Raw genomic sequence first — 23,406 nt, 5'->3', positions numbered from 1 at the left:
AGTTGCTCCACCAGAAGTCCGACCACCTAGAGGCGGAGGACAGGTGGGTAGGGGTCGTCCTAAAGGTGGAGGTCAGCCAGGCGGAGGCCAGACAGTTGGTGCTCCAGCTCGATTCTATGCTTTTCCGGCTAGACCAGATGCAGAGGCCTCAGATGTCGTGATTACAGGTATTATTTTTGTTTGTGGCAAAGATGCCTCAGTATTATTTGATCCAGGATCTACGTATTCATATGTGTCATCTCTATTTGCTCCATTCCTGGGTGTTTCTCGTGAGTCCTTGTGTCCGCTCCTGTGAGCGATTCTGTTATTGTGAACCAGATCTACCGGTCCTGTATTATTACATTCTGTGGTTATGAAACTAGAGCAGATCTCCTATTGCTTGAGATGACCGATTTTGAAATTATTCTGGGCATGGACTGGTTATCTCCATATCATGCTATTCTAGATTGTCATGCCAAGACTGTTACCTTGGCTATTCCAGCATTGCCTAAGCTGGAGTGGAAGGGTTCACCTGTTAGTTCATTTAATCGAGTTATTTCTTTTATAAAGGCTCAACACATGGTTGAGAAGGGTTGTTTGGCTTATCTAGCCTATGTTCGGGATACTACTGCAGAGACTCCGGCTATTGATTCAGTGCTTGTAGTTCGGGAGTTCCCCGATGTATTTCCGTCAGATCTTCCAGGTATGCCACCTGATCGTGATATTGATTTCTGTATTGACTTGGCTTCAGATACCCAGCCTATATCTATCCCACCGTATCGAAAGAATTGAAAGAATTGAAAGAACAGCTTGAAGAGTTACTAGCCAAAGGGTTTGTCAGACCGAGTGTATCGCCTTGGGGTGCACCAGTATTATTTGTGAAAAAGAAGGATGGAACATTGCGGATGTGTATTGATTATCGCCAATTGATCAAAGTCACTATTAAGAACAAGTACCTGTTGCCGCATATTGATGATCTATTTGACCAGTTGCAGGGTGCTAGGGTATTCTCTAAGATCGACTTGAGGTCGGGGTACCATCAGTTGAAGATTCGGGATTCGGATGTTCCGAAGACTGCTTTTCGAACTAGATATGGTCATTATGAGTTTCTAGTGATGTCCTTCGGTTTAACTAATGCCCCGGCAGCGTTTATGGATCTGATGAACAGGGTATTCATGCCATATATTGATTCGTTTGTCATTGTCTTCATTGATGACATATTAATCTATTCACGCAGTAAGGAGGAACATGAGCAACATATGAGAGTAGTGCTTCAGACATTGCGGGAACAAAAGCTCTATGCTAAATTCTCTAAATATGAGTTTTGGCTAGAGTCTGTAGCATTTTTGGGACATATTCTATTAGGCGAAGGTATTAAAGTTGATCCCAAAAAGATTGAGGCAGTTCAGAATTGGCATCGTCCCACTTCGGCGACTGAGATCAGGAGTTTTCTGGATTTAGCAGGTTATTATCGTCGGTTCGTGGAAGGTTTTTCAACTATTGCAGCATCGTTGACCAAATTAACCCAGAAGGGTGTTCAGTTCCGATGGTCCGATGATTGTGAGTCAAGCTTTCAAAAGCTCAAAACAGCACTGACTACAGCACCCGTGTTAGTGTTACCATCTGGTTCGAGAATATATACAGTGTATTGTGACACGTCACGCGTTGGCTTGGGTTGTGTATTGATGCAGTAAAGGCGAGTTATTGCATATGCTTCATGTCAGCTGAAGCCCCACGAGAAGAATTATCAAGTACATGATTTGGAGTTAGCTGCGATTTTTCATGCTCTAAAGATTTGGAAGCATTATCTTTATGGGGTGTCTTGTGAAGTTTACACTGATCATCGCAGTTTGCAACATTTGTTCAAGCAAAGGGATCTAAATTTGAGGCAGCGCAGATGGCTGGAGTTACTAAAAGATTATGATATTACTATCTTGTATCATCCGGGCAAAGCAAATGTGGTTGCAGATGCCTTGAGCAGGAAGGCGGAGAGTATGGGTAGTTTGGCTTTCATTTCAGCAGAGGAAAGGCCATTAGCCTCAGATATTCAGTCCTTGGCTAACAAACTTGTGAGGCTGGATATTTTAGAGCCCAGCCGAGTTCTTGCATGTGTGGTGGCCCAATCTTCACTATTTGAGCAGATCAAGGCTCGCCAGTATGATGACCCATACTTGATGGTTTTTCGTGAAACGGTACCACGAGGTGGTGCCAAGGAAGTTACTATTAGAGCGGATGGTGTTCTGCGACTCCAGGATCATCTATGTGTTCCTAATGTAGATGGACTGAGGAAAACGATCCTGGAAAAGGCACACAGTTCTCGATATTCTATTCATCCAAGTGCTACTAAGATGTATCGTGACTTGAGGCAACATTATTAGTGGCGACGAATGAAAAATGACATAGTTGAGTATGTATCTAGGTGTCTAAATTGCCAGTAAGTTAAATATGATCACCAGAGGCCAGGTAGCCTACTTCAGCAGATGACTATACCGGAGTGGAAATGGGAACGAATTACTATGTACTTTGTAGTTGGGTTGCCGCGGACCTTGAGGAAGTTTGATGCAGTTTGGGTGATTGTTGACAGGTTGACTACGTCGGCACATTTTATTCCTCTTGTGACTACGTATACTTCAGAGAGGTTGGCCCAGATTTATATTCAGGAGATAGTTCGGTTGCACGGTGTGCCAATTTCCATCATATCAGATAGAGGCCCTCAGTTTACTTCACATTTATGGAGAGCAGTACAGATTGAATTGGGGACCCGTGTAGAGCTCAGCACAGCCTTTCATCCGCACACCGATGGACAGTCAGAGAGGACAATTCAGATTTTGGAGGATATGCTCAGGGCATGTGTGATTGACTTTGGAGGTCAGTGGGATCGTTTCCTGCCTTTGGCCGAGTTTGCTTATAATAACAGATACCAATATAGCATCGAGATGGCTCCATTTGAGGCTTTATATGGTCGGCGATGTCGTTCACCTATCGGATAGTTTGAGCCAGGTGAGGCTAAGTTATATGGTACTGATTTGGTAAGGGATGCCTTGGAAAAGGTAAAGTTGATTCAGGGGCGACTTCGTACAGCACAGTCCAGACAAAAGAGTTACGCGGATCAAAAAGCGCGTGATATATCATTTATGGTAGGTGAAAAAATTCTCTTGAAGGTTTCGCCGATGAAGGGAATTATGAGATTCGGAAAGAAGGGCAAGTTGAGCCCAAGGTTTATAGGCCCATTTGAGGTGTTGAAACGAGTTGGGGAGGTTGCTTATGAGCTTGCATTGCCTCCCAGCCTATCGGGAGTTCATTCGGTTTTCCACATATCTATGCTCCGAAAGTATCATGCCGACCTATCACATGTGTTAGTCTTCGGCATAGTTCATCTAGATAATAGCTTGGGTTATGAAGAGGAGTCAATTACCATTGTTGATAAACAGGTTCGCCAGTTGAGATCCAAGAAGATTTCTGTAGTAAAAGTCCAGTGGAGGGGCCAACCAGTCGAGGAAGCAACTTGGGAGGCCGAGGAAAACATGCGGATCAGATATCCAGACTTATTCAGCACTTCAGGTACAATTCTAAACTCGTTCGAGGATAAACGTTTGTTTAAGAGGTGGAGAATGTAATGACCCAACCGGTCATTTTAACTTTTAGAAACCTGTTCCCTAAAAATAAAACTTCCTATAGGTGCTTGTAATGATTTATGACTTGCGGGGATGGTTGGTTCGGGATTTGGAAGTGTTTGGGATGAAACCAGAACACTTGGTTCCTTAAGTTGGCCTTAAAGTGCTAAGTTTGATTTCGGTCAACATTTTGTGAAAACGACCCCGGAATAGAATTTTGATGATTCCAACAACTCTGTATGGTGATTTTGGACTTAGGAGCATGTTCAATTTTATTTGAAAGTCCGTAGTTAAATTAGGCTTGAAATGGCTAAAAATAAGAATTTAAGTTTGGAAGTTTAACCGATGAGTTGACTTTTTGATACCGGAGTCGGAATCCAGTTCCGAAAATTTTCATAGCTCCGTAATGTAATTTATGACTTGTGTGTAAAATTTGAGGTCAATTAGAGTTGATTTGACAAGTTCCGACATCAAATGTAGAAGTTGAAAACTCTTAGTTTCATTAAGCTTGAATTGGGGTATGATTCATGTGATATCATAGTCTTTCAATAGCTCCAGCCACCTCCTCTGCCTCAAATTGAGTTCCTTCTGCTTGAACAAATACTGCAAGCTCCGATGATCAGTGAATACCTCACATGGCACGCCGTAAAGATAGTGCCTCCAAATCTTCAGCGCGTGAACAATGGCTGCCAGCTCTAGATCATGAATAGGGTAATTGTTCTCGTGAACCTTTAGCTGCCGTGAAGCATATGCAATAACCTTGCCACCCTGCATCAATACCGCACCCAGACCAATACGAGATGTGTCACAATATACTGTATAAGATCCTGAACCTGTGGGTAACACCAATACCGGTGTCGTAGTCAAAGCTGTCTTGAGCTTCTGAAAACTCGCTTCACACTCGTCTGACCACCTGAACGGGGCACCCTTCTGGGTCAATCTGGTCAACGGGGCTGCTTTGGATGAAAACCCCTCCATAAATGGACGGTAATAGCCCGCCAAACCCAGGAAACTACGGATCTCTGTAGCTGATGTGGGTCTAGGCCAATTCTGGACTGCCTCAATCTTCTTAGGATCCACCTGAATACCCTCTGCTGATACAACGTGACCCAAGAAAGCAACTGAACTCAACCAAAACTCGCATTTTGAGAACTTAGCATATAACTGGCTGTCTTTCAGAGTCTGAAGAACGATCTGAAGGTGCTGCTCATGCTCCTCTCGACTGTGGGAGTAGATCAAGATATCATCAATAAACACAACCACAAAGGGATCCAGGTAGGGTTTGAACACCCAGTTCATCAAATCCATGAATGTTGTTGGGGCATTTGTCAGCCCAAATGACATCACTAGAAACTCATAATGCCCATACCGAGTCCGAAAAACTGTCTTAGGAACATCTGATGCCCTAATCCTCAACTGATGGTAGCTAGATCTCAAATCAATCTTTGAAAACACCTTGGCACCCTGAAGCTGATCAAATAAATCATCAATCCTCGGCAATGGATATTTGTTCTTGATGATGACTTTGTTCAACTACCGATAATCTATACACATCCTCATCGATCCATCTTTCTTTTTCACAAACAATACAGGTGCACCCCAGGGCGAGACACTAGGTCTAATGAAGCCATTATCCAACAAATCATGCAACTGTTCCTTCAATTCTTTCAACTCTGGCGGGGCCATGCAATATGGCGGAATAGAATAGGCTGAGTGCCCGGAGCCAAATCAATGCAGAAATCAATATCTTTGTCGGGTGGCATCCCCGGCATGTCTGCAGGAAACACCTCTGGAAACTTACGAACAACCGACACTGAATCTATGGAAGGAACCTCCGCACTAGTATCGCGGACATAAGCCAAATAAGCTAGAAACTCCTTCTCGACCATATGCCGAGCCTTCACATAATAGATAACCCTGCTGGCAGAATGGCCAAGATTCCCTCTCCACTCTAATCGAGGCAACCCCTGCAAGGCTAAGGTCACCGTCTTGGCGTGACAATCTAATATAGCATGATAAGTTGACAGCCAATTCATACCCAGTATGACATCAAAATTAACCATGTCGAGAAGTAGAAGATCTACACGAGTCTCAAGACTCCCAATGGTGACCACACACGAACGATAAACACGATCTACAGCAATAGCATCTCCCACTAGTGTGGACACATACACATGAGCACTCAAAGAATCACAGGGCACAACCAAATAGGAAGCAAAATAGGATGACACATAGGAGTAAGTAGATCCCGGATCAAGTAGAACTGAAGCATCTCTACTACAAACTGAAACAGTACCTGTGATAACAGCGTCAGATGACTCAGCCTCGGGCCAGGCTGGGAAAGCATAACACCGGGGTTGGGCCCCACCACCCTGAACTACGTCCCCGGGACGGCCTCTAACTGGTTGGTCTCCACCTCTAACGGCCTGACCTCTACCTCTAACTGTCTGGACCCTGACCCCTGCCTCTAGCTGGCTGAGCAGGTGGTGCAGCAACTGGTGCCGGAACCATGGCACGAGAACTCTGATGTTGTGAGTTGCTCGTTTCCCGAGGGAAAAATCTAGCATTGTGCCTCGGATCACCGCAAGTATAACATAACCTCGGCTGCTGTGACTATTGACCCTGAAACTGACCCTGTCGACCTGAATAACCACCCTGATAAATTTGGAGTGGAGGTGCACTAATAGGAGCTGGTGGTGCACTGTAGGCTAGCTGGTCGGAATAATGCATCTGAGGGCCACGACCACCTGAGGCACCGTGGGATGCCTGAAGCGCTGAATGAAACTGCCTGGGAGGATGGCCTCTACCAAAAGTACTCCTGCCTCTAGATGAGGCACCACTGAACTCACTGGAATGATGAGGCCTCTTGTCAAACCCCTGACCTCCCTGAGTAAGAACCATCTCGACTCGTCTGGCGACATTAGCAACCGCCTGAAAAGAAATCTCACTCCCAGTCTCCTTAGCCATCTGCAATCTGATAGGCTAGCAAGTCCATCAATAAACCTCCTTACACCCTCTCTCTCGGTGGGAAGCAGAAGAATAGCATGACGGGCCAAATTCACAAAACGGGTCTCATACTGAGTAACCGTCATACCGCCCTGCTGGAGATGCTCAAACTGACGGCGACGCTCCTCTTTCAATGTGATAGGCAAAAAATTCTCTATGAAGAGCTGAGAGAACTGGTCCCAAGTAAGAGCAGGCGACCCAGCTGGTCTAGTCAACAAGTAATCTCTCCACCATTTCTTGGCGGAACCAGTCATCTGAAATGCAGCAAAATTGACCCCATTGGTGTCCACTATACCCATGTTCCGTAGAACCTCGTGACAACTGTCAAGATACTCCTGGGGGTCCTCTAAAGGAGCACCACTGAAGTGAACAGGAAAAAGCTTGGTAAACCTGTCCAATCTCCATAAAGCCTCAGAAGACATAGATGACCCATCTCCGACTTGTGCCGCAATAACCGGCTGAACTAACCTAATTGGTTGAGCCACTGGAGCCTGCTACTGGGGAGCTATCTGCTCCGGAGCAGGAGTGGTAAGAGTCTGGACTCCTCCTCTAGCCTGAGAGACTGCTGGTGCCTTGGGAAATGCGCTAGTCTGGGCCACACTCTCCATAAGGCCCACAAAACGGACCAAATCGTCCTGAAGTACTGGGGTAGCAATGAACCCCTTAGGAACCTGAGCTGGTCCGACAGGAACAGTCTGGGCTGGAACCTCTTCGTCAATCTCTATCTGAGGCTCCACTGTTGAGGCTGCTGCTCGGGCCCTAGGCTGAGCCCTGCACCTGCCTCGGCCTCTGGCACGGCCTCGGCCTCGACCTCTGCCCCACGTAGGAGCTATCACTGGAGGCTCTGGCTGCTGCTCAGCTGAGGAAGTGGTACGTGTTCTCGCCATCTGCGAGAGAATAAGAGTAGAAGAGTTCAATCAGTATTGAGAAAGTAAAATCGCATGACAAGAAAGAATAGAAGTGAAACTTGTTCCTAAACTTCATAGCCTCTGGAAGATAAGCACAAACGTCTCCGTACCGATCTTCCAGACTCTACTAAGCTTGCTCGTGAATCGTGAGACCTATGTAACCTATTGCTCTGATACCAACTGTCACGACCCGAAATTTTCCACCGACGGGACTGTGTTGGCGCCTAACATTCCACTTGCCAGGCAAGCCAACGTTAGAGAATCATTAAACCAATTCCTTATTTCCATTCAGTAAATAATAATAATTAACTAAAATAAAATATAATAAGTACGAAATATCATAAAATAGTATTAATTACTACCACCCGGATCTGGAGTCACAATTCACGAGCATTCTAGAATTTACTATAAGTAATAGTCTGAAAGAAATACAACTATCTAAATGAAAGAAAACAGTAGGACATAAAAAGATAGACGGGGACTTCAAGGTCTGTGAACGCCAACAGATCTACCTTGAGTCTCCGGACAGCGGACCAATAGCAAATCTCGATCAACCTGAGCCGGTATCAAAATCTGCATAGAAAGTGCAGAGTACAACATCAGTACAACCGACCTCATGTACTGGTAAGTATCGAGCCTAACCTCGATGAAGTAGTGACGAGGCTAAGGCAAGGCACCTACAATCAATATGTACAATTTAACAGTGTATACGCAAATAACAGGAATTAAGAACTAAACAGGAAATGTCAGGAGGGGAGACATACTAAGGGGAATACAGATAAAGAACTATAACATAATGATCACCGGAGCAGTCAATATACCATGAATCGACAGGAATAATGAATACAGTAAAGGAAAATGCACGGCATCACCCTTCGTGTTTTTACTCTCAATCTTACCATAAAACTAATAGAAACGGCACGGCATCACCTTTCGTGCTTTTACTCTCATATCATGGCACGGCATCACCCTTCGTGCATTAACACTCACAATATGGCACGGCATCACCCTTCGTGCATTAACACTCACAATATGGTACGGCATCACCCTTCGTGCATTAACACTCTCCCTTACCATAATGCAATGCATGAATAACAATAGGAAGATAGAATAATAAGTACAAACCTTACTTCAACATTTGGTTCCATAATATCAATCTCAACTTTGAAATAAAAACTCAATTATCACCAGAAAATTCCGTAAACATGATAAGAACGATAATTTGAACAACACCAGTATAACACGTAGCAATTTGTCATAGGAATAAGACAATATAAGAAAAACAGAGAAACATGGAAAATAAGTAAATTGACGGCGCATAAGTACTCGTCACCTCACATATACGTCGCTCACATGAATTTCACTTAGCAAATAATCTAAGGTTCCTAATTCCCTCAAGTCAGGATTAGACACAATACTTACCTCGCTCCGAAGGCCACTTAATTCTCAATCACAGCTTTTCCTTTGGAATTCACCTCCAAACCACTCGTATCTATTCAAAAATGACTCAATAATATCAAATATTGCTAAAGGAATCAATTATATTTCATAAACTAAATTTTCTAATTTTTCCTCCAAAAAGTTAAAAAATCGACCCCGGGCCCGCTTGGTCAAAACCCAAGGTTCGGACCAAAATCTTTTTACCTATTCACCCCCGAGCCCGAATATGTAATTAGTTTTGAAATCCGACCTCAAATTGAGGTCTAAATCCCCAAATTTCCGAAATCCCTATTTTCTACCCTAACCCCTAATTCTACGATGAAAACTCTAGATTTTAGGTTAAAAATTCAAGAAATGTAATGGGTAACTGAAAGAAAATGGTTTAGAATCACTTACCAATAATTTGGGGAAGGAATGACTCTTGAAAAATCGCCCCTCACCGTTTGATTTTTGAGAAAAATGAGTTTTTTGGCAAAAATCCCGTTTTGGATTCTGTTAAGTGCTGGGCGACAGTGTTCATCGCGTTCGCGAGAGCACTGTCGCGTTCTTGAAGTGTATGCCTGCCAAGCCTTCGCGTTCGCGAGGCAGTGATCGCGTTCGTGTAGGCTACCCTTCCCTGGTCTTCGCGTTCGCGAGACATTGCTCGCGTTCGCGATGAAGAAAAGGTTGACTCTCCCTCCCTAGTGCCTAACGCTACGCGTTCGCGATGGGCTTGTCGCGTTCGCGAAGGGTAACGCCCCCATCACTTTGTGTTCGCGACCAAGCCTTCGCGTTTGCGAAGAAGAAATCCTCAGCTGCCCAGTTTACTCTTCGCGTTCGCGAGAGTGCCTTCGCGAACGCGAAGAAGGACATGCCAGAACACAGATTCTGCAGAAAAACCAGATTTACAAACATGCACACAAGTCTAAAAATATCGTACGGACCTGCTCGCGCGATCAAATCGCCAAAATAACACCTAGAACTCTAAATTTAGCACCAATTCAAATAAAATTCTCAAGAACACTTTAAAATTTTTATTTTCTCAACTGGACGTCCGAATCACGTCAAATCAATTCCGTTTCTCACCAAATTTCACAGACATGTCTTAAATATCATAATGAACATGTACCGGACTCCGAAACTAAAATACGAATCCGATACTAACAATGCCAAATATCAATCAATTCTTAAAAATAAATAATTTCCAACCTTTTAATTTTCATCAAAGATTCATAACTCAAGCTAGGGACCTCCAAATTCGATTCCGGGCATACGCCCAGGTCCCATAATTTGATACTGACCTACCGGGACCGTCAAAGCATGGATTTGGGCCCGTTTACCAAAAATATTGAGCGAAGTCAACCAAAATCAACTTTTAAGGCAAAAATTCTTATTTTCATTAGTTTTCAACATAAAAGCTTTTTCGGAAACCTGCCCGGACTGCGCACACAAATCGAGGAGGGTAAAAAATAAGATTTTTAAGGCTTAAGAGTGCAGATTCGAGTTCTAAAATATAAGATGACCTTTTGGGTCATCACAGTATATTTTGATCTTACTTAGTTGATCTTCTTCTAATTTTTGTGTATTATAATTCTTCTAAGGATTTTTTATATTTGTTAAATGTAACAATTCATAGACCACTAACGGTTGAACCCGAAAGAGAATTCTCTGTAAAATTTGTCTTAGGTAAATTTTATATCGGAATCAGAAAAGAAAAATCAGGAGTCATGTAAAGACGAGTTCAGAATTCAGCTGCATATCAATGTATTGATTTTTCTTTAATTTTCAGATTTATACAAGACTAAGTTGAGGGAGGATATCAAGCAAGCTCGAGAAAACATGTATATGACTCAAACTCAACTTGCTAAGGTATATCTGATGTTTAATCTGCAGCTTACATAGACAGAAAATTTGGTAGGATTTAAAGTTTAATTTATAAGCTGATAGTGTAAATTTGAACTTGCATTTTTCTTATGTTAAGTTTTATATGCTATTGTGAATTTTAATTTGTGATACAGTGGCTAAACCAAAAATCTAACAAGGAATTTCAAAAAAGTTCAAAAAATGACGAACATGCAATTTTCTTATGTTAATGTGATTCAAAAATTTTATTATACATAAAAAAATTCACATTATTTACACAATATAATTTTTAGACGGCATATGATTTAATTGAATCTTCATTGCATGCGACTCCATAACTGCTACCATAACATGTTAGTTACTATTTTCATAAAACTTACCTAATAATGTTTATCAAGAGATTTATCTGTAATTATTACACTCTGTCAGTACATAAAACTTAAAATTTAAAACTCAATTTGATACTCCCTCTATCTCATATTATGTGCCGTATTTCTTTTTTATACGCCCCTTAAGAAATTAATTAGGAAAAGGATTGGACTATTCTACCCTTATTTATGTCTTAAGATATAATCTCTCTTCATCGAATATTTATTCTATTTATGTGTTATCTCCATCTTCAAGAACAATTATTACTAAGGGTAAAAAAGAAAAAAATAATAATTAATTTTGTCTTGAACTACTAAAATGACAAATAATTTGAAATAATTATTTTTAGTAACCATTATGAGATGGAGGGAGAAACTAACCTATGTTTTTGTTATACTCAGAAGCTAAAAGTGAAGGTGCAAATCATTCAAGATTACGAGAATAGAAAGACAATCCCAAAACAAAAAGATGATCTCTCAATTGGAGAAAGCTCTTCGGTTGAAACTTCACTGAAAGAAATAAAGTGTAGGAACGGCGGCCTTCCCCGCACCTTACGTAAATGTGAAATATTTTACGTATCGAGTTGCTCTTTTTCGACTATAGTAGATTACTTTATCTTCTTTTTTCATGTTAGTAATCCACGTTTGATATATTAAATTGGAAAAATGATCAAATATACTCATCTACTTTTGAATATTATCTGCATTTAACCTCCGTTATATTTTACGTACGAATATACCCATACTGTTAACAAACTTATCACAAATACCCCTAACCCTAACGGAACCTCCATCATCACCAACTGCCGCCCCTCCAATCTTCTTCTCCATAAATTAACTTTCTTCTTCATCTCATCTTCATATTTCAACCCATATATTTTGCTAGAAAATACTGATTATGAATTCAGTCCAAATAAAAAGCTAAACTCTCACAAAATTATAAATTATCCAAAACCTTTTTAAACCAGGTTTAGATGAATGAGAGTGAAGGATTTTTATCTAATTGTGTTTACATTAGGCGGTGAAGGGGTATATTTGTATGTAAAGTATAACTGAGGTTAAATATATATAATTTTTGAAAGTATAGGAATATATTTGACCATTTTCCCTATTAAATTTTGTTTGCACTCTCACTGTATAAAAAATCCCGGAAGTCAAATGGCAAATGGATTAAATTATGTATAACAACCAACCAATCACCTACTCCCTTGTTTCAATTCATTTGTCTTTCTTTCCTTTTAGTCTGTTTTGTTCGATTCTTATAATTTTTAATTACAATATTTTCAGTTTAACAACACTTCATTATAGGAAATAATATGATATGTTTAACATTGTAAGATTCAAATAGTATTTTTAGTATGTTATACACATTTTTATTTTAAGATCGTAGAATTTAAAGGTCTTCTTTATCTTATTAAATTTTGTGTCGAATCAAAATAATAAAATGGATAGAATATAAAAGATAGTGCTCAAGGCTAAAACTCAATGATTTTTGAACTCAAAACCTTTTCTTTTCGTAATAGTATTATTCGCCTATTTTTATAAAGTCGCGTCATTATCTTTTTTTTCCTCTCATCTTACCCTTTCTTATTATTATATAATACTATTTTATCATTTACCCTACCTTTTTTTATAACAATTTTACCTTGTACTTTACTTTTTTTTTTTTTATAATATTGCAAGTTATTCTTCATAGTGTTAGTGCATGATATTATAAAATAAATAATACAATCTATCTAAATATTGCATACATCAAAACGATACAGTATAATACAATACGATACATTATGAAGCGATACATAACAACCATTCAAACAAGCTGTAGATCACTGAAAATAGTAGCAGGTTATGAACAACATCTTTATCGCTAGTTATACAAACTCTAAAACAAATTTAATTTTCTTTTCATCTGCATATACTTTTATGGACAAAGTTACTTAATACGGTAACAGTGGGAGGTTGCAGGTACACCACACAATAACTGAGATGGGCTCGTAAGGCTTTTCCGGAATTTCTCCCGAGCCTGTTAAAATTTTTGTGGATTCTGTCATATTACCAATTTGTACTAAATAACAAGCTAATGAGTCTCCTAAATAAATAAAGTAATGTAATAAAGAGAGTAAGATTTCACGTTAGATTCGTATAGAAAGGAATTGTCCCATATCTAGTATATTGGCAACCATTATATTAAAAAAAAAATCTTTTTGTTCCATAATAGAAAAAATAAAATGCAAGTGTTGAAGCTAGAAAAATTACGATGACTATTAATTCAATTCTCTAAGAAATTGGAAACATGATACAACAACAACAATATACTCAGTATTATCCTATACCGTGGGGTCTGGGGAGGGTACTATGTATGCACACCTTACCCCTACCTTGTGAGGATAGAGAGGTTATTTTCAATAGACCCTCGGCTCAGGAAAGCATAAGCACCACATTAATAAAAATATAGACATGAAAGGACAGTACCAAAAAGTCATATTAAAGCAGAATAAAACAACAAGATAATAAGGTGATCAACAATGGAATAAAATAACGGTTAGTCATAAAAACATACTACCAACAGAAAGTGAAACTGCGTGCCAATACTACTGTTATGAACACCATATACTTCCTACTCTACTACCCTAATTTTCGACCTTCATACCTTCCTATCAAGGGTCATGTCCTCGGTCAGCTAAAGTTGCGTCAAATCTTACCTAATCACCTCTCCTCACCTCTTCTTTGGCCTACTTCTACCTCTCCCTATGCCCTCCAATGTCAACCACTCACACCTCCTCACTGGGGCATCTGTGCTCCTCCTCCTCACATGACCAAACCACTTAAGCCGCACATCCCGCATCTTGTCCTCAATAGGGGTCACACCTACCTTGTCACAAATAACCTCATTTCTGATCCTATCTAACTGTAATGATCCGACCATTTGTTTTGAGCATTACAGCCTCGTTCCCCTATTTAAACTGCTAAATTTATGCTTTACAGTTATTATGTGACTTGCCGGGATAATTGGTTCGGGTCCGGTGAGGTTTTGGAATGAAATGGAACACTTAGTTCCAAGGTTTAAAGTTTAAGTTGAAATAATTGACTGGATATTGACTTATATGTAAACGACCTCGGAATAGAGTTTTGATGATCCCAATAGCTATGTATGGTGATTTTGGATTTAAGAGCGTGTCTGAAAAATTATTTGGAAGTCCGTAGTTAAATTAGGCTTGAAATGGCTAAAATAGAAATTTAAGTTTGGAAGTTTGACCGGGGAGTTGACTTCTTGATATCGGGGTCGAAATTCGATTCTGGAAATTTGAACATATTTGTTATGTCATTTATGACTTGTGTGTAAAATTTGAGGTCAATTGGACTTGATTTGATAAGTTTTGGCATTGAATATAGAAGTTGAAAATTGTTAGTTTTCATTAATCTTGAATTGGGGTGTGATTCGTATTTTTAGCGTTGTTTGATTTGATTTGAGGCTTGTACTAAGTTCGTATGATATTTTAGTACTTGTTGGTGTATTTGGTCGAGGTCCCGGGGGTCTCGGGTGAGTTCCGGATGGTTAATGGATAAAAAGTTCAACTTGAAGCATTGTTGGAACTGTTGCCGACCGCACCTGCGAAGCTTTTGATCGTAGGTGCGAAGCCGCATGTGCGCACAAGACATCGCAGAAGCGGCCAAGAGTAGAACAGGGAAGTACTCGCAGGTACGAAGAATTTGCCCGCACCTGCGAGGCCGCAGATACGAAGGGAGGGGCGCAGAAGCGAAAAATTGTGAGGAAGCCAGGCAACGCACGCAGGTGCGGAATTTTATCCGCAGATGCGGAGTCGCATCTGCGCTTAGCTCGCCGCAGAACGAAGGCAGACTCATGGGCAACCGTAGAAGCGGAGTTTTGAGCTGCACCTGCGAGACCACATATGCGGCTAAGTGAGTCGCAGGTGCGAAAAGCCCTAGACATAATATATTCGAAGGGTCCGAGATTATTTCTCATTTTTGGACTTTCAAGCACGGCTTGGGCGATTTTTCAGAGGAAATTCACGGGGAAACTTGAGGTACGTCACTTGTGATCATTGTTAGTCAATAATATTGAATTATCATTGAGTATTTTGACTAGATTACGTATTTTTGAGGTAAAATTAGAGGATTTGGGCCTAGAGATTTGAAAATAAGATTTGAGGATTTGAAGGTCAAGTTAATGTCGAAATTTGGTAAATTTGGTATGGCTGAACTCGTGGTTGAATGTGCGTTCATATTTTATAACTTTTGTCGAGTTCCGAGACATGGAAAACACGGGCAATTTTTGAGTGTAATTTCGGATTCTGTTGAAAAATTAGTATTTTCAGATGGAATTAATTCCTATAATTTGTATTGACTGAATCGAATTAATTGTGAATAGATTCGAGGTGTTCGGAGGCTGATTCGCGAGGCAAGGGTATAGCAGAGTAAAGAATCACACTGTTTGAGATAAGTAACATTTCTAAACTTGAAGTCCCCGAATTTTGCGTTATATCAATTGTTGGAGGTGACGCACATGCTAGGTGACGAGTGTGTGGGCGTGCACCATAGAAATCATGACTTATATAAATTCTGTGGAGTTGCAAAATTAAAGAATTATGTTATTATCCGAATATTCTCCACGTGTTAGGGAAATTGAGTTGAGACTTGTATTAAAGATCATGTTTAGGCTACATGTCAATATTTTAGGACTCATGGGGTCGTGTTGTTGTTGAATTTAATTGTTTAAAAATACACATTTCATACTCAGTCATGTTCATCCATTGTGAGGATATTGATGGGATCGAGTTGTGCGCCGCAGTAGGCCATATCAGCTTTCTATATATTATTATTATATTGATCGGGGTTTTCCGCTGCAGCAGGCCTTATAGGCTTTATTATTATATGGATCGGGGATGCCCGCCCGCCTACAGCATGCCATATCGACTTTATATCACGCTTGGGCTGAAGGAGCCCCTCCGGAGTCTATACCCCCACAGTGAGCGTAGATGATTTATATTCGGGATGGACTTCCTAGGGCATGGACTTGCCTTATTTATTTATCATTGTGATGAATTTTCCTGGACATGGATCTTGTCCGAGTCATTTAAATTTGGGGATAAATTTACCCCTAGAATGGATTGGCCTTATACAGTATTGAGTGACTGACTGTCAGTTGATGTGTATATATATATGGGATGGAACTTTTCTAGGATGGATTGGCCATATACAGTACTGGGTGATTGAGTATTTTGAGATTGTGAGTACTCGAGGTTTTTTACTATTGAACTTGAAAGCATGCCTACATTTCTGTACTGTTATTTCTATACTTGATTGTACCAGTTGAGCTCGTCCCTACTTTCAGCCCAAAGGTTAGTCTTGTTACTTATTGAGTTGGTTGTACTCATACTTCACTCTACACCTCGTGTGCAGATCCAGTTGCTTCTGGATACAGTGACTGTTAGATCTCAGAGTGTTATCAATTGGAGACTACCAAGGTAGTTGCTTGGCGTCCGCTAACCTTGACTCTCTTCCTTTCAGTTATTGTACTGTTTTATATTTTCAGACAGTGTTTTTATCAGTCAGACTTTGTTATCATTTAGATACTCATGTACTTAGTGACACCGAATTTTGGGAATGTATTAATATCTGTATTTGTGAGATTTTATATGTAATTCAAATATTATGGTTTCAAACTGAAAAGATATTGTGGTTGTTGAGGTTGTCGGCTTGCCTAATATTTAGATATGCGTCATCACGACAGGTTAGAATTTTGGTTCGTGACACTAACTTGGTGTGCCCACACATCCATCTCAACATCCTCATCTCTACTACCTTCATCTTCTGGACATGAGCGATCTTGACTAGCCAACACTCAGCCCCATACATCATCGTTTGTCTGACCACCACTCTGTAGAACTTACCTTTCAGTCTTGGTGGATCCTTCTTATCACACAAAACACCGGAAGAGAGTCTTCGTTTCATCCATCCCGCCACTAAACTTACACTCCAAGTATTTTGTCTTGGTTTTGCTCAACTTGAAACCTTTAGACTCCAGGGTCTGCCTCCATACCTCTAATTGCGCGTTCATACCATCTCACATCTCGTCAATCAATACAATATCATCTGCAAATAGCAGGCACCACGGTACCTCCCCTTGGATGTGGCGCGTCAGTACGTCCATCGCCAGAGCAAACAAAAAGGGGCAGAGTGACGACCCCTGATGCAACCCCATCATAACCGAAAAATGATCCGAGCCCCCATCCATCGTCCTCACTCGGGTCTTTGCTCCATCACACATGTCCTTAATCAACCTAACGTAGGCAATAAGTACACCTCTAGCCTCCAAATATCTCCACAAAATCTCACTCGGAACTTTATCGTACACCTTTCTAAGTCGATAAACACCATATGCAAGTCCTTTCTCTCCCTGTACTGCTCCATCAATTGAAAACATGATATTATCCAAAATGATGCTGAAAATTACTTTCGAAAACTTAGGTGGAAGGACTATTCCACTGCTTTTTTGATAGGAATCTAAAATGCAAAGCCTCTTAATTGCGAAAGTAGACATCAATTACGAAAGTAGCCATCAATTAATATCTAAACCACGTGTTGGCTATTTTTGGTCGTATCATTTTTGCACCAAATCTGAATGCTTTTCCAAAATTTCACATTCCAATTGCTGCTTTTTCATTGTCGACTTTTTCATTGTTAATCCCAATCGTGCACAAAATGAAAATAGAAAAATTACTAATCTATCTACATCTATATATAATAAAAGGAGAGGCAAAAGTACACTATTAAGACAAGTGGCATAACCACAAAAAGCCAAGTGACATTGTTAAGACAAAATAAATAACCTTTTTAACTAAAAAAATATTTTTAAATTTTGAATTAATTGGTCACTCTATTTGAATTAATAAATATAGATATCTTATAATTCATTATATTAAAAAAAACGAAAATATATAATAAAAACAATAACTACTCATTCAAACTGGGGAGTAGTTTCAAGTTGGAGTTTTAAAGTAATTTTAAAATAAAAATAAGAAAAATAAGAAAAAAATAAATTAGCTACAATAAGAAAACGAAAATATTAATAATAATAAAAAAATATGTATTCAAGTTGGAGAATAGTTTCAAGTTGGAGTTTTAAAATTATTTTAAAAGAAAAAAGAAAAATAAAGAAATAAAAAATTGCCAATTCAAATTGGGTGTGGTTTCAATTTGGAGTTATAAAATTATTTTAAAATAAAAAACGGGATTAAAAAAATAAAAAAATTACCAATTGTTAGTTTTCATTAATCTTGAATTGAGGTGTGATTCGTGTTTTTAGCGTTGTTTGATTTGATTTGAGGCTTGTACTAAGTTCGTATGATATTTTAGGATTTGTTGGTGTATTTGGTCGAGGTCCCAGGGGCCTCGGGTGAGTTCCGGATGGTTAACGGATAAAAAGTCAAGTGGCATTCAAACTGGAGAGTAGTTTCAAGTTGGAGTTTTAAAATTATTTTAAAATTAAAAAACAAAAATAAGAAAACATTAAGTTAGCTACAGTAAACAGCGAAACTATTAAAAAAAGGAGAACAAAAATAAAACTACCTATTCAAGTTGGGGAGCAGTTTTGGTTACTCCCTTTCTAACTAAAAAATCTTTAAATTTTAAATTTTGAATTAATTGGTTACTCTATTTAAATTAATAAATAAAGATATATTATAATAATCTATAATACAAAAAAGGAAAAAACAATTACCCATTCAAGTTGTAGTTTTACAAATATTTTAAAAATAAAAAAAAATTAGCTATAATAAAAAAAGGAAAAAAAAAATATTACCCATTCAAATTGGGGAGTAGTTTCAACTTGGAGTTTTATAAATATTTTTTAAAAAAAAGAAATATAAAATTAGCTATAATAAAGAAATGAAAATATATAATAAAAATTATCCATTCAAATTGGGGAGTAGTTTCAAGTTGGACTTTTAAAATTATTCTAAAATAAAAATAAAAAAAATAAAAAAATAAAGAAACTTTCAATTCAAATGAAAAATACAAGAATATAAAGATACTATTAGGATATTATACATAAGATAAGCATATATATATATATATATATATATATATATATGCTTATCTCTTTATACTTTTGATGAATTCAAAATTATAATTTAGTAAAAAAATATTACATTATATAATTTTTTGTTAAACTACAAAATTTGAAAATTACTCAAATAAGTATTACAGTAGAATGGAATGTATAAAAAGAGGGGGATAGAGATAATTTTATGATATTTATATTTTGAATTAATTAAAAAAAAATAAAAGATAAATAAATAACACTCAAAGAAAATTATCAATAGTACTAAGTACTTGCTAATTCAATAATAAAAATAAAAAGAATCAAACAATTTATTTGATTACTATATGATGTGTATCCTTTAATTTTGTATAGGTTGTGTTATATTTCTGCATACTATATTAAATGATAAAATAAAACTAATATTTATTAAGTTAATATGATATATTAGATCATAATTTTATAAGATTAATATTGTGTCAAATTATCTGTGTATTGCGCGGATTCTTATACTAGTATATATAATAGGAGAAGCAAAAATAATATATTAATATAAGTGACATAACCACAAAACGTCAAGTGGCATTGTTAAGACAAACTAAACTACCTTTCTAACTAAAAGTTTTTTTGAATTTTAAATTTTGAATTAATTGGTTACTCTACTTGAATTAATAAATATAGATATCTTATAATTATATATTAAAACAAAAAAATAAAAAACAATAAACTACTCATTCAAATTGGGGAATAGTTTAAGTTGGAATTTTAAAATTATTTTAAAATAAAAAATAATAATAAAAATGAAAAGCTACCAATTCAAATTGGAGATTAATTTCTTTCTAATATAGTAGTGTGTGTGTGTGTGTGTGTATATATATATATATATGTCACGACCCAATCTCACCTAAAGGTCATGATGGCACCGGACACCGCTATCACGCAAACCAACAATACAAACTTCACTTAATTACACATTTAGTATTTGTGAAATCAAAATTTCTTTAATGAAACGGCAATGATATAACTCATATAGTAAATGATAAATATTTTTAGCAACTAAATTTCTAAATAATTCGTAACTGTTCCCAAAACCCGGTGTCACAAGTGCATGAGCATTTACTAAGGAATTAAAAATAAAATACAACATCTGTCGAGAATACAAATTAGACAGAAAAATATAAATAACTCTGAAGGAGACTCTGTTGGCTGCTGATCGTAATATAGAATGCAGCTCACCTAAGTCCCCGCATTTTAACCACACCTCTATGCCCACAAGGCCGCTAGACATATTTGTACTTGTACAATAAAATGTGCAGCAAGTGTAGTATGAATACGTAAACAACGTGTACCCAGTAAGTATCAAGCCTAATCTCGAAGTGGTAGAGACGAGATGGCCGACTTTGACACTCACTATGGGTCAATAATAAAAATTAAAATAAAAATAGAATATCTAAATCAACATGATTCACAGAATTTACAATAATTTATTTAACCAGCAGAATTAATTAAATTCCTTCAAATGCAACAATTCTAAATATATTAATTAAATTCCTTCAATTCCAATAAATTTCTAATTTATCAATTAGTCTCATTTACAGGAATAATAATAATTCCTTAACAAGCACGAATAATAATTCTTTAAATTTCAAAGATTTTTAATTTATCAATTAGTTTCGCAGGCTACAATAAACTATAAAAGTATCGTGTAATTATTGTTATTAAGCACGATTTCTGCCGAGGTCGTTCGGCCCGATCCAGAGTATTGTGTACACTGTCGAGAGACGTGCGACACGATCCATATATGCATCTAGCTTGCCGAGGCGTTTGGCCCGATCCACAAGAAAGGAGGACATTTTCTTATGTACCTCCGGAATAAGTGTATTTATTATAAAATTTATTCGAGAGACTAACAATTTATTTCAATAATTAATTAATCTAAACAAAAATTAAGCATATAAAAATTTCATCTTTTACTACCTTTCATAACAATTTACAATATATATACATCAAATAATTTAATTAATAAAGAATATAATTTACACAAGTAATTCATGCTTTGAGTCCTAAACTACCCGGACTTTAGCATTAATTTAATCACCTATATGGTAAATTTTTCTTCACAAGATTAGACAAGAGACTTACCTCGTCTTGCTCCAATTTAATCCACTAGTAGGCCTTTTCCTCGATTATCCAACTTCAATTGGCTCGAATCTAACCAACAATAATTCAATACAATCACTAAAATTTATAGGAATCACTTCTATAAGAAAATACTACATTTTCATTAAAAATCCCGAAATTAATTAAAAATTCGTCTGTGGGGCCCATATCTCGGAATCCGGCGAAAGTTACGAAATCCGACAACCCATTCAATTACGAGTCCAACCATACCAATTTCACTCAAATCCGACTCCGAATCGATACTGAAATCTCAAAAAATCGTTGTAGGAGATTTCTAAAAAAATTTCAATTTTCAATATCAAAACACTAATTAAATAGTGAAAATAATGATATATTTATGTATATAGACCAAATCCGAGTTGGAATCACTTACCCCAATGTCTTTCCTTGAAAATCTGTCAAAAATCGCCTCTGCTCAAGCTCAAATTTGTCAAAAATAGCAAATGGGTCGAATGCCCCTATTTTTATAACTTACAAATCTGTCCAGTCCGATCAGGGAGCTCGATCAGGGAGTCCGATCAGGGAGCTCGATCAGGGAGTCCGATCAAGGGAGCTCGATCAGGGAGTCCGGTCATGGGAGCTCGATCAGGGAGCTCGATCATGGGCCTCGATCTTAGGCTCGATCACAACCCAGAATTTCCAGCATAAGAGAAAAATTGCAGGAAATGTTTAAGTCTAATTTTTTATTTGTTAACCATGTGAAACTCACCTGAGGCCCTCGAGAATTCAACCAAATATATCAACAAGTCCTAAAACATCATACGAACTTATTTGAAACCTCAAATCACATAAAACGACGCAAAAACTATGAATTATGCTCCAATTCAAGCTTAATGAAACTTAAAATTTTCAACTTCTACATTCGAAGTCGAAACCTATCAAATCAAGTCCGATTGACCTCAAATTTTGCACACAAGTCATAAATGACATAATGAAGCTGTAAAAATTTTCAGAACTGGATTCCGACCCCTATATCAAAAAGTCAACTCCCCAGTCAAACTTCCAAACTTTAAATTTCTATTTTAGCCATTCCAAGTCTAATTTCACTATAGACTTCCAAATAAAATTTCGATCACGCACCTAAGTCCAAAATCACCATATGGAGCTGTGAGAATCATCAAAATTTTATTCGGGGTCATTTGCACATAATGTTGACCGAAGTTAAATTTGGCTTTTTAAGGCTAACTTAAGGAACCAAGTGTTCCGATTTCAACCCGAACATTTCCAAATTCCGAACCAACCATCCCCGCAAGTCATAAATCAATAAAAGAATATTCGGGGAGTTTTATTTTGGGGAACGTGATTCTAAATGTTAAAATGACCATTTGAGTCATTACATTCTCTCCCACTTAAATATACGTTCGTCCTCAAACGTGCTAAGGATTATTCCTGAGTTGCACAAAATCATTGTTTAACACCTCGTGCACCTACCCATGCTACCACACCCGGTTTAGCACATTAGCTCGAGCAAATCTGAAGATTCTCCCCTTTATTTTGGCAAATAAGCCTTAGAGCCAAATACTAACATCCAGAATTTTCCACCATGCTCGTTTCCAACTTATGAACACCGTATCAATCACTACACGATGCACCAATACAGGATTGCATACCTTGGTTGAATTTAAACCATGAACCGCACCATTCACATGCCCATAATAACATACTCGATAACAATAGTCGAGATTCCACAAATTTGGTGTCCACAACACATCTCATGATACATATAAGTCATGTTCCAACTCTCGCAATGCTTCCACGATGGAAGAAATGTGTATAAATTCATAACCAACTGTCGAGTCAATAATTTACTGAGTTTCTCCTTCAGACAAGGACCATTATCTCATTCTGAGCTGAATAGCAATGTTTATTCTTTAATATACCTTATATAATTCTGATTGCTTTCATTTCAGGTCTAATAGTCTCGTCTCACCCAATATAAACTACGCAGGAAATAAGCTGCCTCAAACCCTGACCAAGGTCTCGTATGACGCTAACAATGCGCCAAC

The 23,406-nt window shown here is 38.0% G+C and overlaps 2 protein-coding genes across 2 annotated transcripts in view; one reads left to right on the top strand and one right to left on the bottom strand.

Moving 5' to 3' along the window:
* The window catches only part of LOC104116999 (protein DETOXIFICATION 19-like), a 169,305-nt gene that overhangs the window by 125,029 nt on the left and 20,870 nt on the right, over positions 1–23,406 (bottom strand). The gene's annotated exons all lie outside the window — the stretch shown is intronic.
* LOC117279499 (uncharacterized) lies at positions 2,986–12,257 on the top strand. The gene is made up of 3 exons (XM_070181970.1): positions 2,986–3,540; positions 10,716–10,795; positions 11,560–12,257. The coding sequence occupies exons 1-3, from the start codon at positions 3,114–3,116 to the stop codon at positions 11,812–11,814; spliced, it is 762 nt and encodes a 253-aa protein (XP_070038071.1). The 5' UTR covers positions 2,986–3,113; the 3' UTR covers positions 11,815–12,257.

Source organism: Nicotiana tomentosiformis, chromosome 8 (genome assembly GCF_000390325.3).
Source record: "Nicotiana tomentosiformis chromosome 8, ASM39032v3, whole genome shotgun sequence".
Taxonomy (NCBI): domain Eukaryota; kingdom Viridiplantae; phylum Streptophyta; class Magnoliopsida; order Solanales; family Solanaceae; genus Nicotiana; species Nicotiana tomentosiformis.
The sequence above is the reverse complement of the archived record's forward strand: the minus strand, read 5'-3'. Positions and strand labels throughout refer to the sequence as shown.